At 36.7% G+C, this 19,760-nt stretch overlaps 1 protein-coding gene across 2 annotated transcripts in view; it reads left to right on the top strand.

Moving 5' to 3' along the window:
* The window catches only part of LOC126380701 (homeobox protein caupolican), a 46,120-nt gene that overhangs the window by 13,952 nt on the left and 12,408 nt on the right, over positions 1-19,760 (top strand). Inside the window, exons 2-3 of one of the 2 annotated variants that reach the window (XM_050030295.1) lie at positions 5,690-6,009; positions 11,071-11,180. In XM_050030295.1, the coding sequence (XP_049886252.1) occupies positions 5,722-6,009; positions 11,071-11,180 (398 nt within the window). In that variant the 5' untranslated portion in view covers positions 5,690-5,721. Of the gene's footprint in view, positions 1-5,673; positions 6,010-11,070; positions 11,181-19,760 lie in introns of both variants that reach the window. The other variant, XM_050030294.1, reaches the window with a different exon arrangement.

Raw genomic sequence — 19,760 nt, 5'->3', positions numbered from 1 at the left:
ATCCAATAATCGACGGTAGTAGATTCTTTATTAGATTAAGCTTCTTAGAAACATGTGATTAAACGATTGAACGATTTGTGTTAAACGATTGTCAGCGGGTTCTCCGAGTTTCAAGACTTGCCTCGAGAACTCATTTTCAAGATGAACACGGAATCAGTTTTCAGCTGTTAATTTACTAAACAGAACAATGGTATTAGTTTTATAAGATAATATATTATTATATATGGGTCACTGACTTCTTAACATACCTATATATATATATTAAATATACATTACTTACCTACCTCTATTCTAAACTTATAGCAAGAAACGTAGCAAGAAGTCATCAGAAAACATCTAAAGTGACATTGTATGCAATTTTACGACGGTTTCGGATAAATTAAGTAGGTACCAAAGTAAAACAGACCCCAATCGAGTGTGTGGATTTTGAACCTTCGACCTTAAGCATGTCCCTGGATCTTTTATAATGCATTCTCAATAATTTTGTAATCAGATTACTAAAAAACCTCTAGCACCCATATTACTATCTGATTAACAGCTGATAATAGCCCCATTATAAATTGCCGACACAGTCGTGTACTTTTTTTGTGATCGTTCCTAAAACGCAGTCAACGTTTTGGATACCGCCGTAAAAAAAAGTACGGAATGCAGGTTACGTATATATTTAATATTATCTACACATTGTTTTACATTTGTTAAAGTCTGATATTACTGTGAGTAATAATTCTTGTAATAAATATTAAATTTTGGATTCGACTCTATAAAATACTTAAGTATCAATAGATAAGCTGATCACATCTGCGCTGGATAAATTATTTTCCTCTACATCATTCTGGGGCGGATATTTCTGTTATTATATTCCTTCATCCATGAAAAGCCTTATCGGTATATTTTACCGCATTTATTAATATTAATTAATTATACTTCATTACTACATATTTATTTTAAAATTTCTATTTTACCCATATAATAACCAGCCGTCCCCTTACCAATATTTATTATTTTCTAATTCCACGTTAATTAGGGAAGGTGTGAATTTCTTTAAAGGTATCATGCGTTTTGAGGGTGGGCCTGTTTAAATTCTTATCTACACGTATATCTTGACACAGGATGCGGTCGAAATAGACACTTGCTTCAACCGGTGACCCACCATGTAATTGTCCAATTAAAGTCACAATTATATGTAAATAAATTTACGAAAGGATAACAGATGCATTAAAACATTTTAGTCTGTGGAAAAAGGTGTTTGTACCTTACACTTGAAGCGATTGACCTGCATAAAAAAGTCCTCGATAGAATTATCTATGGAGAAAGTCATAATGTCGGACATAGAAACTCATGCGCAACACTATTTCTAGGTGGATTCTGAAATCGCACTTACGTATCTTAGATCGTTGAAAAGTCGGCTAAAAAAACAACGAATGGGTTTATTAATTAGCGTTTTCCTATTCACGCGAGCCGAGGCGGCACGTTAGTAATTAAGACCGGATCACACGATATGTTAACGATTCATTCTCTACCAGATCATTGATAATCCATCATTCTTAGTCATTGTAACTATCAATTAGCGGGAAACAGTTAATAAAGCGAAACTGTAACTTAAAACCTTTTCTTAAATAGTAGTTTTCGTATAGGTAGGTACAGATTATCACTGACACTGTAAATTTTTAATAAGTACATAATAAGTAACATGTTAATAACATACATGTTAATCTTGGTCAGCGCTTTCTCCAGCTAACTAAAAATAGTTTCCGGTTAGTTCATCGCGAATCAGAAAAAGAAAAAATAATATTACTTGTATAAACGTCAAAATTATACGAACACCTAGTGATGATTATGCTTCACATAAACCTGTATTTTTTTTTAATTCTGTTTGCGCTTTGGTGATTTTTATGACCACAGCTTTACGAGCTCGTAATCGTTACCTTAAAAATATAATAAACATGTATTTGAACTAATTGCTAGATACGTTAACTATGCCAAATGTCAAGTTAAAGATTAAAAATTCAGTACGCTGGGGCCAATACGGACAGACGAAGGGAAATCAGACTATTATGATTAATCATTCGTTACGTTTTGAAAACATTGTACCGGATGTTCAATTGTATTAGAAACCTAACTTTAATAACTTGTTAAATATTATAAAAAATCTGGACATTATAAATAAGTAAAATTGATTTCTTCAGGTTCTTTCTTAGTCTTAGTACGCCCAGTAAGCTAAATGCATAAAAACTTTGTTTAGCCATTCCTACATACTTAATATAATATCAAACGTATTCAAACTTAACAGTTTCTTGTGAAAACTATGATGTTATCATTTCAATGTACTCAAAAATAAATTACTTCGCAACGTAAGTGTCACTGAAGGGTTAAGTGGAAAGTACCAGAGCTAGGTACTGGTTGTAATACAAATTATTCTATTAGGTACTTATAGATTCTAATCTGTTGCAATTAACTTGATGTTTGTTCCACAAAAAATGTGCCAGATAGCAATAATTCGCACACGCTTTTCTCAAGACAAGGAATGTAACGCGAGCGCAGCGTGGCGTGACGCTCGCACCACGCCGCCTTATCAGCAGATCTATCAAATTGTGATGCTTTTTCTTGGGCTGCCTATGTGCGAAAAGGATTAGAGGGGAATGGTGGCACTCCAACAATTCTGAGAGCACGAATATTGCTTTTGACTTAACAGTAGCTTAAGCTGCACACGCCATGTACTCAATAACACTCAGCGTAGAAATAGTCAAATATAATTATACAGCACACATGTCATTATTATAAAACCTTACTAACAGAAATTAGATAACAAAAATAAAATATACTAACCTGAACCTTAGATCGGTAGCTACACCATAAAACCTTTAAAGCTAGAAAAAAAAGAAATATTTTACGCACTGGCAAAGGAAAGTAAGGGATTTTAGGAAGCAAGATGTCATTGAAGTACCTACTCATTATAATCTTTTAGCAATTGTAGGTAACCATAGTTGTATACAGAAGTTAGGTAGGCAAATAATTGTGTTGAGATTATATAATGAACAGAGTACGTTGGAACTTGAAAGCAACACCTACCAAAATGCCCATTATTTTTTAATATAGTCACATCAAAAAACGTCAATAAAAACCTGGTACCTGAATAAATGCCGTTTCTCGTCGTCATCACCCACAGTTAGTTAAGCGAGAGACATGTCATCGATATTTTTTGCCGCACTGATGTCTTTAACGAAATTCATGTCATTGGGTCCGATTTCTCTAAGATTAACTTTTTTACATTATTTAACAAATAGACCGGACCCTTATACACTCAAATATTCAGTTACATGCTTTAACACTTAAAAGGGCTTAACGACTCTAACACATCCTGCGGGTTACGATAAAAAAGACTACAAAAAGAATACTTCTCGTGTTTGTTTTTTAAAAGATGTCTGCTGGAGATAAGATGCAGCGGCACTTTAATCCTCCAACCGTCCGATATTTGAAAAGGATATGATGACAACTTTTTTGTTCATTATCTAATAAGTGCGTAACTGATACTTAAAGATGCACATTTATGTAAGTATTCAGTAAGGCCCAGTTGATAATACTAAAAAGAAAAATAATCAGCCTATTTACGTCCCGCTCTGGACAAGACCTCCCCTCAATCAACCGGACTAACAAACTAAATCCTAAGGATTTTTTATTGATTCTAATCAATTTTAGGTGATTAGGTGTACTATCTTCCACTTAAGTTTTATCCATTATTTACGTTACCATAAAAGTACAATCATTTATTTGGCAAGTAGTAGTAAACTACAGAATGAACTCCAAGTTGTAATCAGCCAGAATTTTCATTTTGTTGATGAAGGACGTCGACCAATTCCAATCGGAATATAGTCCATATTACAATGTGTCAGTCGTTACAGTGTGAAATTAGAGTAATCTATGTAATAAGTACTTTACTTGTTTAAATTCGTGTTGGTGTAATAAGTAGGTGTATATATAAACGGCCATCTACTTAAATTTTACACGATTATAGCGAATATAAAACTAAAGAGGTTACGTCTTTTTTATGATTACCTACTCAGTTACACGCATTTACCCCAGCTCCGAACTCTGCACTGGTGTATGAACTTGCCAATATAATGAAAATTTCGTGTAGTACAACAACACAACCATTCACAATGGCCGACTGGTTGGATAAACAGAGTACGCTGTATTACAGAAATTATGTCGTTTCATCCAGCACACTCGTATCGTTTGAATGGATTGAATCCCCTTTAAGCCCCGGCGTCGATTTCAGCCACACAGGACCCTCCAACCGTTTGATGTAGTACTTATTACTATTGTCATTAGGTCGAATGACAACATTTCGGCTGTTGAACTGTCTATACCAATACAGTACAAGTAAAGATATATACACGCAAGCGAGCAGGGATTAAATAACAAACTATACAGGGTATGTAATGTAGGCAATTCAGGTATTCGACGTTTAACGGCTTCGGGATTACCTCAATAATACCTTCAACACAACAAATGTTTTTAGCCTGACGCCCGATACGGATAGATACATATGTATTGGAAGCGTAGTGGTGGCTACAGGTCAGCTGGCTAGCTACGAAAGCACGGCGATCGGTGGTGAGCCGCGGGTGTAGGGTGCGACTGAAGCCATACCTCTGCAGACGGGTCACAGCTCCAGCTTAGTCCATTGTCAACCGCGGCGTGACTTTAGCAGGCTTACGCGGCAGCAACACTACCTCTTTACATAATTAAAGGTTAAGTCACATATACATACAGAGTTACAGAACTTTTCTATTTTGATGTAAATCTTCACTGCATATTTCAAAAGTCCTTTTTAATTAAAAAAAGTCACAAAAGAAGTATTAATTATATTTTTTCTCCAAGTAACTGACTGACAGTTGTGCTACATAAGCAGTCGGGTGGCATTTCTCGGTTTTTAATCCCATTGAAAGTACAATGAATATTCGACGGCTGGGGACCGACCATTTTTCATTCGTATGACAAATATTTAGAAAGTTATTTGTCCGCATACGAAACTGCACAGGGCTCAATTAAAAAGGCCAAACGAGCTCAACTCGCGTCTCCCGCTTTATGCCCGGACAACGGGCGGATGTTTATTCTGCAACCGCGATATCGATTCAGGTAGTCCGGCGAATAAATCTATTACGACAACAATATGCCCGGACCCATTGTAATTTTATTCGAAATTATTCAGTCGCATCTTATTAGTTTTATGTTATGATGACATAAGTAATAATATCATTTTTTCACATAAACCTTTCGATCAAAAGGGTCTTATAAAGCTTTTCAAATTTGCGTAGCGTCGCCCTTGCTTCTTCATGGGTTGATGAGTCAAGGGACACGCCTACGGTTATTTTTGACACGTATCCCCTTCCTAAATTCATTAAACGCTCATTTATTATCCATCACTGTGTTTAAAGACTCATTATTCATATATTTTATTTTAACAGTCACAACTTTTTTCGCTTCAATATTTCAATCGATTTATTCAATTTTTGTCAGAACCACGTTAGCATACCATGTATAATTTTGTCAAATAATATATTGCTATGCGAATATGTTAGCTGTGCGCACGGAGGCCTCCATGTATCGTTTAATGTCTGCCACAGCGAATGATGAAACGCGCCATAAAGGCATTTCAAAATTTACAACTTACAGAGCACCATATCGACAGCCTCCAACAGTCCACCGCCGGCGCAGGCGGGGATGAGCGGGGGTGCGAGCGGCGCCAGCGGCCCGGCCCGTCCGAGCTCGCCAGCGGCCGCCGCACCACGCTGCTGCGACACCGGCCGCCCTATATTCCAAGATCCTATTACTGGCCAGACTGTCTGCTCTTGCCAGTACGAGTTCCTCAACTACCAAAGGCTTGCGTCCGGCGTGCCACTGTCCATGTACAGTGCACCCTACTCGGACGCAGCCGCAGCCACCGCAGCCGGGATGGCTGCTTACTTCCCGGCACTGGCTGCTGATCAGCCACCCTTTTACACCAATGCTGTTAGTATATATTTTTAAGGGAATGGTTTGTCTACTTTTAAGTTTATTGTATATATTTATTTTTATCTATAGTTCATTATGATCGTACTCACAGATTAAGCATCATAAGTAATTTAATAAATGAATAAATTGGAGAAACAACAATTTATTTCTCCGACTTATCCCTCTATGGGCAACTGGAAAAATATTAGGTAGGTAGTTAACGTAAAACATTACCACCTTGTGGACGAAAAGTCCACTGAGAACAGGAACAGACTTTCTCTGAAAAAAAAAATCCCTATACTTCAGTTAATTGGCTTATTCACGTATACGGAGTATTATCATATTTTCGTACTGAGAATGTTTCTTACGAATTTAAATTATCACTATTTCACCTTCGTTTATTACCTTTTTTTTGTCTATGCTCAAATCTAAAACACGATCAAAACAAAAATACATACATAATATATTTTTAACGTAGGTTCATGACTTTCATTCAAAGTCTTCCTATCTTTATTTTATCTAACAATCATTTCGGCATATTAACAATTAGTAAACATTATATTTTATTATTAATATTGACAAGGCAAGATCATATCATAACATTAATTTCTTTAAACAGCACTTTCGTTAGTTGTAAATAGATCAAATTCCTTTTTTCTCTTAAACAAAATTGAAATAAATCAGCGGCTCGATCACACAGTACTTAATTGATTGTCACCAAACACTGTAATAGGGTATGCACTCTTGCAGTCGCTACATCAGAAAATTATGATGTACTTACAATGGTATGAGGGCCTCATCCTAAAAAACTGTGCTGTCAATAAATGCGAAAATACACATGCCAGTAAAGCGGGACAGTATCTTGCATGCCAGTTACTAGCACATACAAGTAACCGACACACTGTGGGTATCCACTGTTTCGCAAGTTTAGCTTGCCAATGTACGAGTATATTAGCAAGCTAAACTTGCAATAACAGTACCCCCAAAAATCAGATGTAGTGCAATTTACTAGCTTGCCAGGTATAGGCATGCCGGTTAACGTATGCACACAAAGTACTACAGGCGTGTATTCCCGTCCCGTCGTCTTCTCTTGTAACTTCTCATTATTTAATACATATTTTTAGTAGGTAACCAAAATAAGTATTGTACATTTTGTTTATTTTTTTATTATTAACCGTAAAACAATCGTGAAATTGGCAAATGGGTTGGGCTCAGGTTGTCTAGATAGCAATATGACTAATTACTTTAAATACTATATCGCAAAATGACTAGATATCAGTGTACTCGATTATAGGTACCTAGTAAGTCGCATTTAGCCGTTGTGAAATTACAATCACCTCTCTAGCATTATCCCGTTTCTGAAAGGGTCCGCTTACCTAACCTGAAGATTTGACAGGTCCGCTTTTTACAGAACTGACTGTCTGTACTGCCAACCCGCGCAGGGGAAGGGTTAGGTCACAAACCTCCCAAAAATGCATTTCTCGGGAACGTGGGTTTCTTCACGATGGTTTCCTTCACAGCTGAGCACGTGATAATAATTTATGATCCAAACATTGTGTGTGTTTGTAAACACATAAATATGAAATCAAAATGTACAAATATCGAGAGCCCCCAAACAACAATTACAATAAAATATTTCTATCATTATGCAATAAAATATTTCTATCTTTTTAATCGCATTACTTAACGAGTGAATTTAATTAGGTTCACTAAAGCTTAAAACCAAATCACTACTTGAAGACGAGATATCATCTGAATCAAACGGATTATGACCGTCTACAACGGAGCAGCTTTATTTTATTATTCACTTTTTTATCTTGACATCCTTCACAAAAGGCATTACCTTAAAATAATTAGTATCTCATGTCAAAATAGTACCTTAGAGAGGCAGCTATAAGCATCTTTCACCGTGTTAAGTAGGTATCACAATAAGGTTTATGTTATAAAGAATGTATAAATTAGAATCGTAATCCGATGATGTATACGTTCCTTTGTACGTTGTGTTGGTCCAAAAAAGTTGTTCCTACGTTCACTGCGTTTAACGACTTAATATGTTTGACAATGCTCTTGGTTATAAATAAGTAGATAAGAAAATGTGGACGTATTCAAAATACCTACAGATACAAAAACATTATACTAGTTATTGATCTGATTATGCCTAACGAAAAACGAAACGAAAGTACAAAAGTCAATGTCAACCTTTGTGTTGTTAGTCAAAATAAGTATTTATACTTGCGTATTTTGACTAACATCACGACACAATATTTGTAGGCAAAAATACTACTATATCGTGTTTTTTATAGTTACCACGCAATTTTTTATAGACTTCAAACAATATTGATATTATTCCAAAAAGTATCCATAGTGAGAGATTCAAATAAAAAAGAAACTTCCTTAACTATGTATTGAAGGCTTCACCGAAAGCCACGTGTGTGGGTTTGAATCATAATGACCATAATAACAATATAAAAGTAGCTATGGTACGTAACACTCCCATATACGATGTGGTAAAACTTTAGGATGAAGGTGTGAAAAGGTGTTTCCAGCGGATATTATGACTATAGCAGCTTGAATTTTTCTAATTAAGTATGTTATATATAGAAGGAATATATATTATACTTTACCACGAAAGGGAGAATTACAAGAAAACTGTCTTTTATACACAGCAATTGGCGATGATTTAAGAATTAAAGCACATTTAAGTAAGCGCGCAAATAAAGTATTAGCCACCACCAAAGTAAAGAGAGTTAGCCAAAATCATAATATTGACAGCTTGGACCCAAAATCAGCACAAACGTTATCGTTAATATGCTAATGTGTAAGTAAAATGCAGTCTCACATTGCAGCATTGGAAGAACTAGTTCGTGCATCAAACGCAGGGCAAGTGTGTCAATCTTTCAATTTAATCCATTGGAGGACGTCAACCTATACAAGAGTTACTTCCTGCGGGTCATCGTATCAGAATACTTATTGTTGTAGTCTTATTCACTTCGTATGACTAGATCTAGAATTGTAATTAATCAAAAAGTCAAAGTGTAATTTATCTATTTTCTTTTCGATTACTAGATATTATGACAATTAAACAAATTATAATATCGATGCACATGATGACATTCAAAACTTCGGCAGAATAATCGCTATGTTCGTAACACTAACTAACTATAACTTTCCCACTTTTAGTTAAAAAAGTTTATAACAATAAATGAAACCAGATTGTATAAAAAAATGGTTCGTATACCGCACAAGATGGGTCCGTGAACGTGTCTCAGTAGATGATTCAATCATTCATAAAGATATGATCATATATCATCGATGGCGAAAGTGTTAATTTGAACTGCCCGGACGACACGCTTCAATATCATGCGCATCCTTTTTCTAGACGGCATTTTTTTCGGTTTCTTTTTATTATTTCGGCACTATACTTAGGTTGAAAGTAAATTCAAATACAAAAATAGTATTTTTTGTAAGGTGTTAAATTAGGAAGGCGGATTAAAGTAATGAATAGTGAATTTCAAACGGTTTTTTATGTTTGTATATTTAATTTACCTACTGGGATCTTTGTATCTAGATACGCCCTTAAGTATAATTTTAGGACAGATACGATGACAAAAAATAAGGACTGCCTACTTTACAAAGCTATACTCAAAATACTTAATTTCATGGAAAGTCTTAGCAAACTTATCACTAAAAAAATAGTAAGTATTCATATCATGACATCAATAATTCCCTTGATAACATATTAAAAAAGGCTACCAGTGCCTTTGCGTGTCTATGGAATCGTTTGACGGATTATAAACTTATTCCTTCTTTAAAAATATACCTAGTTCAACATGTTGATGTTAATGGGATTATAGCTGGCTTCCATTAAACTTATAAGGCTGATACCAATAAAGATTACGAGCGAGTTTTTTACGTTTTACGGATATATTAAGGGATCATTATTCTGATTAATAATAGTCTCTGCCGAACCTTTACAAACCACGGCGCAGGTACAAATTCAAATACATGTTTTCGATCGACTTGCCACTTCAGGTTAATGAGCAGTGTATATTTACACACAGCCTCTGAACACTAATGATATATACTTGAATATGAATCGAGTTTATACTATTAGGTACTTATAGTTAGTCCAGGTTCTCATACCTATATGACACACAATAAATCCAAATAACTATAGATTCGCGTCAAGGCTTAGTCCGATTATTTGAAGTAACAGAAAACAGGAATTATATCAGAGAGGTCGAAGCAACAAAGAGCGACAGCGCGACTGGATTACGCTGTCGTACTTGAGTAAAATTTATTATCGGATTTTCGATTCGGCCACCAATGAAGTTGTTGGACAACAAAATCTCTTGATAGATTTATCCTGGTTGACCGCATTAAGATTCGCTTTTGAGTTATTTTTAATGCTTCTATATTATACATTTTGGGACCTTGAATTATTAGAAATTTGATGCGATTTTAAGATGCTATAATATATTTGCATAGTGTACCAATGTCAATATATCACAATACTTACAGACGTGGTTTAAAAAACACTAAGCTTATTTGATTTTGAGTTGCTCTGATCTAGATCGAGGCAACTAAAAATTCAGTGAAGTCAGATGCATCATAATAATTATGAAGGGACGAGTACTCAATATTTTGCAATTTTTCAAATTATTTTGGCATTTAATTTAGTGCCTGGGTGCGTTTTGTTATTTTAGTCAGTGGTTCAAAAGTGTAATGTAATTACTCAAACTTTATTACTATCTCAACGTCATTTACGAAAGCAAAGTTCAACAGTCTCGTATGACATAAAAAAGATACATTTGTCAGCCGAAAGATGATTGATGCACTGTCCTCGTATCTTAACCCATTAAGTAATAATAGTTACGACGAAATGTTTAAGCGATCGATCAAGAAATCAATCCGTTGAGGCTCATTCTCAAAATAGATTAGTTAAAGCTACCGTTGAGATGAATATAATACATTGGATCAATGGGATTTCTTTAAAAAGCTTTATGAGAATCGAGGAGAATGTTATTTTACATATTGTGTGAACTTGACCGTGAATTGACCAAATACCTTCTTTAACAGGCGGCAGGTATAGAACTAAAGGAGAACCTGGCAGCTAGTGCAGCAAGTTGGCCTTACCCATCAGTATATCATCCTTACGACGCGGCCTTCGCTGGATACCCCTTCAATGGGTAAGCAAATAATACTGTTATTATACTTAGAAGACTTATTTATTTACTATTTCATAGAATTTCAGATGGCCAATTAATCCATGCCTCTATTAGTGATCACCTTCAATTTAGTTGACAAAGCTAGCCAACCACTTCATAAAAAGATTTGGTTGCTGGTCATCCCACTCCATCAGCATTGGGGAGTTTGTAATGGAATTCTTAATTAACTTTTGAGTGTCTAAGCACTGGGCAATTTTAGCGGCATTATTTTTCGACAGACGACTCCACATAGGCGGAATTATCGACAGTAGCAGAATAGTCGGGCTTTTCCAAAAAAGCAAACCGCTCGATGCTAGTATGGCCAACTCTCCCCTCTAGGACTGTCACTCTACTTGCTTACATTGTTCTTTTTATAGTCGCAGTACCTATAAGAGATCTTTTTTAGGGTTCCGACGTTCCGTAATAAACAAAGAACCTTTATAGTCTCGCCATGTCCGTCCGTCCTTCTGTCTGCCCGCGGTTTAGCTTGGTGTCTCTTAGTACAAAAAGCTCTAATTAGGCAAAGTGGAGAAAAAAAATAATTAAATGTAGTAATGATGATATTGTGCACCAAGGGAAGAAAGTCACCGATCACATACGAGGGTGTAGGTAGTTTGAGCATAATACGCACGAATTGATAATCGTACTTTCTCCCGAGTAGTCACCTACAAGGAAAATAAAATTATAAAGATGTAAAAAAAATAATTTGTAAATGTTTGTTTAAAAAATACATAAATGCTATTTCAATCAAAAAAATCTGAGCACGAAATCGCGAGGAAAATACTATCGTCGTTATCAATATAGGGCTATGTAGGTAGAATTTAATGCAGACAACACGTTTATGTAAGCTGATAGCGGCAAATTGTAAAGGTTACAAAACATGGGTTTATTAGATATGAATGTTGTATCTGATTATCGACACTGTATCAGTGTTTGTCGGCATAGCGAACACGGCGGAAACACCGAGTTCACCGTCGCCTCCGTCGATTTTCGCGGAATCGATCTGTAGAAGAGATAATACACATTCACAATCTCTTATTAATTATTATAGAAAACAAAAATCATGATAACTAAGTGAAGAACCATAATGTCAATGGTACTTCGATTTTTAATTTCCATTTTTGTTGTTAGAATTTTTGCTTTTTATTTGGGTATATTGTATAATTGCTATTTTTGGGTATACAAGTACGATCTCTCTCCTGGTCAACCTTTTGCAAGGTAAAAGTCTATTGAGACTTGCATTAAACAGTTTCGAGGTTTTCACTGTCAAAGCTTTCAGAGAAATCTGTAGATTCTGTGAAAATGAACAGGAGTAGGAACCGAAAACAGGTACTTCTAAACGACGTAAGTAATTGATAATTATCTAGAAGAAAAACAGATCAATAAGCAAAAGGTAAACCTAGCAAATAAGTACAACTTCCCCTCGGTGTATCTAATTGAAGCACCTCATTAGCTTCACGCCTTGTGCTTTCTTATACGAGAATTTTTTGCAGTATCATATTGTGGGTGAAGTATAAATGTCGGCATTATTCTATTGATGGCCTAACATGATCATATGAAAGTCATGACAATCAAGACTAGCGTTCTCATGCCTCGTTTTTGCTCCGTGTTCAGCGTGCCACGATGGTGTAATCATAATTAGAGTTAGTTTTATGCCAGTGTTAAACAGGAAACATCGTTTTTCTGTCAGACAGGCGGACTGTGACGGCGAACGATATTTATTTAGTGGTTTAACGACAGCGGCTAGTCATAACGAGGTCGCTTGTATGTTTGTTATTAATTACTGAACAGATTTAAAGTACTTATTACCCGTCGACCAAAATACATAGAATAGAAGATGCTAAGTATCTAATGAATAGATCACGCCTGCGCTTTGACTACAGTACGTATTAGGTACCTAGCTACAGAAAGTCAACGTGATTTATACGTTTTTAATTGCAGTAGCTCCTTTCGCCTCAGACTTCACTCCTTAATTGAAATAGATTATTAATAATTACAACTGTTGACTCTATTTTACAACTGTATTATTAAATATTATGTCAATGTACAGCAATACTGATGTCTACAGTGTCCAATTTACATAAATTATTATCTACTTTACGATATGCAGTAGGTACTTATTAATATATTTACATTAACCAAAAGAGTTGAGATACTTAATTTGCGATATTCAAAATTCATATTTTTTCAGCAAGGCAGTTGTACTAAATGTGTATTGTATGTTAATAAATCAGTGTCAGTTAATACCAGGCGTTAAACAACACAATTAATATGTTGTTATAAATGACGTGGGGCGTCTTCACGCTAATAACAACGTAATTTAGGTAATAGACGGTTTGAATACGAGCGGACACAGCAGGTGCGCGACCGGTGTCCCGTGCGATGGGTATCTCACACCTTAATCACTCAACCCTGCAACAACCCATCATGATATTTCCTAAATAAACACAAAACGTTCCATAATTAACTCTATTAACTTTTATAATCTCACAAACACTTAAACGCACATCAAAATTATATAGTTATACCTAAGTATCACACAGCTATACAGGGTGTTAGTGACATCGTAACGAAAAAAAAAATGGAACGCCTATTTTATTGTACTAAAAATGATGGTGGGTGTTTTTCTTGTCGCAAATGTTTAATTAAGATTTTCAATTTTTACTGTGCCGCAATGTAAGTCGAACAACGCGCCACACAGACGCTAAACTTACGCGCGGCTACGTTACGCGTGCGTGATACGATGTTGATATCTAGGTAGGAGTTTTCATTCTCTTGTATTTAGATGCTTAGTGGTTCAACGTTTAAAAATGTTGTTTGTTGAAGTAGAACACCTACTGCCACGATTTTTCACGCACGGTACCTACCTACCAGTTATTAAAACGTTCCTAACTTATTAACAATAAAAACCCTACTCTTGCCTTACCTTAATTGTTATTCCTTCGGATGAAGTACCTAGGTAGGTACCCTAGAACATGTCACGTCACGTAGGTATGCAACATCGCGTTTCCTCCGCGGTAGGTAGGTATCACACGCACTCACAAACACAACACCTTGCTCTTTAATAAACATCAACAATCTTCCATACTTTTGCGCAGTAAATGGTCTATGATCTATCATCATAGTCGACACTACTCATTTACAGAATGAAACAAACACTCACAAACACGAAAAAAATATTCTCGAAAAACATCACGCGATTCGGGTCAAGCTTAGTATTCGACTGAGCGGAAGTGCGCGGCGGCGTTAGCGCAAAGCATCAAAGGCGCCGACTAAGGGCGCCGACGACGCACCGGCCGCGGCTGAGTCGAGCCGACGACTAGAGAGAGAGAGAGAAGTATGTTTATGGTGCAAGTGACAGAGAAAGAAATAGTATCTGTTCGTATGCCTACTTTATTGGCGAGCGTTGCCCTTGACCCGTGCGCCGGCTATTCACCTGCGCATAGCTGAAGTTGTAGATACGTTATTATTATTATTGATGACATTGATAAAATTTAATAATTAGTAATTTTTATTTGTTTATTTTAAATGTGCGTTCTATGCAGCTTAAAACACAATATGGGACTGAAAAAAATCTAATTTTTTTATGAATTTGGCGACAGGAAACTTCACTTGATACCTATCAACTCAAAGAAATACCTAGTATCTGTTCGTAATGCCTACTTTATTGGCGCGCGTTGCCCTTGATCCGTGAGGCTATTCACGTCCGAGTATCCATCAAGACAGATCAAACAAGCCCTGACTCGGAGGTCTTGCGTCCCAGGATCCTTTAATTATGTCTTAGAACCTTCTTGGCCTATGTGGTCCAGTGGTTGAGCGATGGGATGCGGAGGGTCCGGGTTCGTATTCCGGTGGGGACATATCACAAAAATCTGTTTATAAGGCCTTTGGTTGGGACGTTACAGGCTGATCACCTGATTGTCCGAAAGTAAAATGATCCGTGCTTCGGAAGGTACGTTAAGTCGTTGCTCCCGTCTACTAGGTACTTATGTAAGCACGTAGCCGTTACATGAATATTGTACACAGAACAGGATAGGTTTAATTAGTTCTTTACTGATGATTTAACAATGAGATTTAAAACCACGAATAACTTAGTACTTAGTACCTCGGTACCAACATGTAACAAGAAAAATAAGATCACTCCTCTCGGACAATTTTTTTCTTTGAACATGCCGACATTGCCTACGCGGCGGAGTTGCCGAACTATCGATAGGTAGATTATCAATTGTTGAACTTGAAAATTGTCTAAACTATCGAAAGTAGTGATAGTACATTTAGATCGATACTAGCGATAGTACCGATAGGTCTTGCTTTGTAATAATAATGGGTATTGATCTAAAAGATCTATCGATAGGTACCTACTATTGGTTTTTTTTAACTAGGTATCGATAGAATATCGATAGGCAACATTCTGGCGGAGTGTCCGCCCAATTCTAGACGCGATCTCGCTCGATTTTTGTGTAGCGAGGTTTTGCGTAGGTACTTACATACTAAGTTGGTGGATGGTTGACATAGTAGGTAACTAATTACCTAATCTGTGGTGGTTGTGTTAGTTGGTTGTTAGTTATTCTAATGACAACAAAGAATACAATTATTTACTGTTTCAACTGTTTTAGGTAGATAATGGCCCCGATTCCTATGAGTAAATGAATGAATAACCCAGTCGAATCAAAAAGGTATCTCGCTGGTATGCAAACCGTTTGACGTGTGCTGTCAACTTAATTCTGTCGGTTGTTTTAGATTTCTGCTTAAACATACATACATACATAAACTCACGCCCGTAATCCCTAATGGGGTGGGCAGAGCCACAAGTAATCAAAGACAACTTGCAGCCACTGTTGATACGAAGTCCAAAGATGGATATGATGAACCTTATGGAGATTTCTGCTTAAAATTGACGTGTATTCCATAAATTTTATGCCTGTTGATTATCCGTCCATTTAAGAATAAGAATAAAATAAAATAAATTTATAAATTTACGATAGACAGAGAAAGAAATAGGATCGGTTCGTAGTGCCTACTTTGTAGGCCGCGCCGCCGCCGCGCCGCCGCCGGCGTGCGGCGCGGGGCGCGCGGAGCGGGGCGTGCGGAGCGGGGCGCGCGGCTCGGTGCGTGTGGCCGTTGACCCGTTCGAGCAGCTGTTGTCTCCATTACATCGAAAATTTTCGATAATTTGTCATTATTGTTTTTTTTATTGAAATTTGGGTTCTATGCAGCTAAAAACACAATATGGAATTGAAAATAATTAAAAACAAAACTCAAAATTTCATGAATTTTGCGACGGAAAATTCCACTAGATATTAACTCAGAATCATGGTCTGAATCATCCCTCTCAGTATTCGTTACGATGTCACTAACACCCGGTATAATACTTGTGAATTGTGAGCCTCGCAAAAATATGCTTTAAAAATCTTCTACTGTATATTCCTACTGTTAAAACAAGTGGATACTTAATTCAGAAATCATTTCAAACTAAGTACCTAGTATAGTTAGCTACATCACGCGGCTAAGATCTTTGGCAATAAATACCCCATAAAATAATTTTATATTTTATGAATTTATGGTTCTACTAGTAGCATTTATATTTGTCATGGATGGATCCAAATCGAAGCCTTTATGAGATGGTCGCGTCGAAGCCCATAGGCGGCATTAGTCCGTTAGTCGGCGCACGACGGTCGTCAACCGATGCGCCGTGACTAGTGTATCAACCACTTCTTATACTTCCGCTGTTCACCGATGTAATTACAAACGAAAAATTTGGCTGCACCATAAAAAAATCTTAGACGAATTTCGTCGAATCGAGTGATAATATAAGAGGGCCGGCAGCGATCAGGATGCCACGCACGTACCAATCTATTTGGACCCCATCCGATATTGTGCACACAAAGTAATGATTACTCATGCCCGCCGAAGTTTATTTACGACAGGAAGAAATTGCGATTGTGTTCTTATAATGGTTATAACTTCCCAATATGATGGCGCCTGCGGTTTTTGTCGTTGCAAAAAAGTGTACCTAACTATGGAACTAACCTGACACTTATTTATTTGAATAACTTAATAACCTAATGTGGCGTTGTAAGTAGGTTTAAAAAATGTTTCTACCACCTAAATTTTTACGTTACGAATGCATAATTCGTCGTTTCTTTGTAACTACTTATTATGTAGAGTTTTATCATGTTGAATAGCAAGCGGTAGTCCGGTTATAGATTACTTGTTAATTCTTAACTGCGCTGAATAATTCATAAGCACACAGATTAATCTTTCCTTTGTCTTAAATGCGAAATTAAAGAATATCTTACTTATGAGTATTAATAACACGGTAATGAGATCAAGCATTCTTTTTTACGCGGTTGCATTTTATTACACGTTCACAATCGGATGTTATGTGGTAATAGTTCCCATTAATTTCGTTCCTGATAGGTTATGTAGATATGGTGTGTAGGTACATAATACGCAATACTGAAAATAAACTGATTGCACGTATACGTATATTCAAAATATGTTTAATTTCATTTCACATCTACAGGGTGTTAGTGACATCGTAACGAATACTGCGGGGGTTAATTCAGACCATGATTCTGAGTGAGAGAAAAAGAACCATAAAAAAATCTTGAATTTTGTGACGGAAAATTCCACTTGATATCAACTCTGAATCATGGTCTGAATCTTCCCTCAAAGTTTTCATGTCACTAACACACTGTATATTTACTCTAAATTAAGACTGAATTAAAATTAATCGCATGATATCTAATAACCAACGACCCATTACTTTTATCAAATCTGTGGCATAGAAGAACGTTAGTGCAAAAGGTCTAGTTAGCCTACGAGAAATGATGCGTCACCACGTTTGAGAACGTGCAACAATAATAAGAGTTAGTCAAACACGTACCTTCACGTTTTCTGTGTGGCCAGTTCATTCCGGACATGATGTCATCGGTCCACACTTGCGCAGGCGGCATGTACTGACACGGTGCCCGCTTCGCCTATGGCTATAGCACACAGTTAATCGAGGATACGTGTACAGACAACGATTTACAGCACCAAGTGCCAGTCCTCCCGTGTATTACCAATCTATGGAACAATAAAGAGTACGCGTGAAGGCATATAAATGAGCGGTGTCGTATGCAGGCAACGCCGCGCGTGCCATTAGTACGCCGCACCCGGTTCGGAGTAATTGACCGACAGGCTAATTTCATTCTAGGCGCATTGGACACTTCCTCTTTCCTTTTTCCTATCGGTCAGCGGCGGCCACGAGGCAAATTGTATTCAACCATGACCATAACGTATCTATACAATTGTAGTTTTAGTAGACATACCAGCCCAATATTTTGTAACGAACGAACGAACCATGCTGGATTTGTTACATTTTTAATACACTTATTAATAGGTAACAAGATGGGACACGCTAACCTATCAAGTATCTACATATTCACTGTAGCCTTGAAACTCTGAAAATTAGGTGTAACATCTAATTTATTCTAAGGTTGTTCATATTAAAAAGAAGGGGGCGAATCCTTTCTCTGTGGATTGCTGATATATCCAAAAGAAAAGAATGAAGTACCCGCACCCGTTAGGTCGGCCGTAGATGGAATAGTGAAGGTGGAGTTCATTCCTGTAATTCCTGCGCACATTCACCGCCCATCTATAAAATACAGATAAACAAGATACTATCGTCGATGTTCTAGGCTTTGGAGATATTTTTTTTCATATGAGCTTTATCGCTCGTCGCTCCACGGAGTCGAAGGCAGCCAACTAACAACGGGCAGAGAATCGCCAGCGGTGACACAGTACTCTTACATGTACACGTAGATTTAAGCGTGCGTTCGAACTAGCAGATCTTGGCTAGATCCTATATACCTACCTAAATTTTGATTTTGGGCCATAAGTAGTGTGATTATTATAATATTCTTTACGACGTGACATCATCATATTTGTTTTAAAATTATTATTCCTACCATTTTATGTTAACTCCTTGAAGTGACAATCAGTACACCAAATTGTGAGCTAGATTGAGGGTCCAACACCTGAGGAGTAAATTAGAAGGTTTAAATTCGACTCCCGTGCTAGAACCTCTTTCACCTGATTCAAGTTCTGATTCTGTTTTCAAGTTCATGTAAGTACTTACAGGAATAGATTGATATTACATGTAGAGAAAAACATCGCAAAGAAACTTGCAGGCTCGTGAAGATTTTAAAAATCTGCAAAGTGAAATATTTCCTTCAACGGAGCAATGTCGTTTGAGAGTAGGCATGTCCCAGTAGCGTGACGATTATGTAACTTTGTGTGTATTTAAGTATGTTTGTATAAATATGTAGTTTATAGGTATATTGTGTTAAGAATGTCGAATTAACTTGACCAACACGTGATGTATTATATTAGAGGTATGTAGAGCAACAGATTGTCGTACAATTTCTGTATTGTTCAGAGGCTTGTTGTACAACAACGACAGTACGTATAGCGAGTATCAATAGCTTTACCCATGCTTCGGACTAAGACTTGTCCTACAGTACATTATCTTAAGCAGAACACGCCAATGAAGCCTTACCAGTAAACGTGTAGGTA

The sequence above is a fragment of the Pectinophora gossypiella genome, chromosome Z, assembly GCF_024362695.1.
Source record: "Pectinophora gossypiella chromosome Z, ilPecGoss1.1, whole genome shotgun sequence".
In the NCBI taxonomy this organism is placed as follows: Eukaryota; Metazoa; Arthropoda; class Insecta; order Lepidoptera; family Gelechiidae; genus Pectinophora; species Pectinophora gossypiella.
Note: the sequence above shows the minus strand (reverse complement) of the source record. Positions and strands in the feature narration are given on the sequence as shown.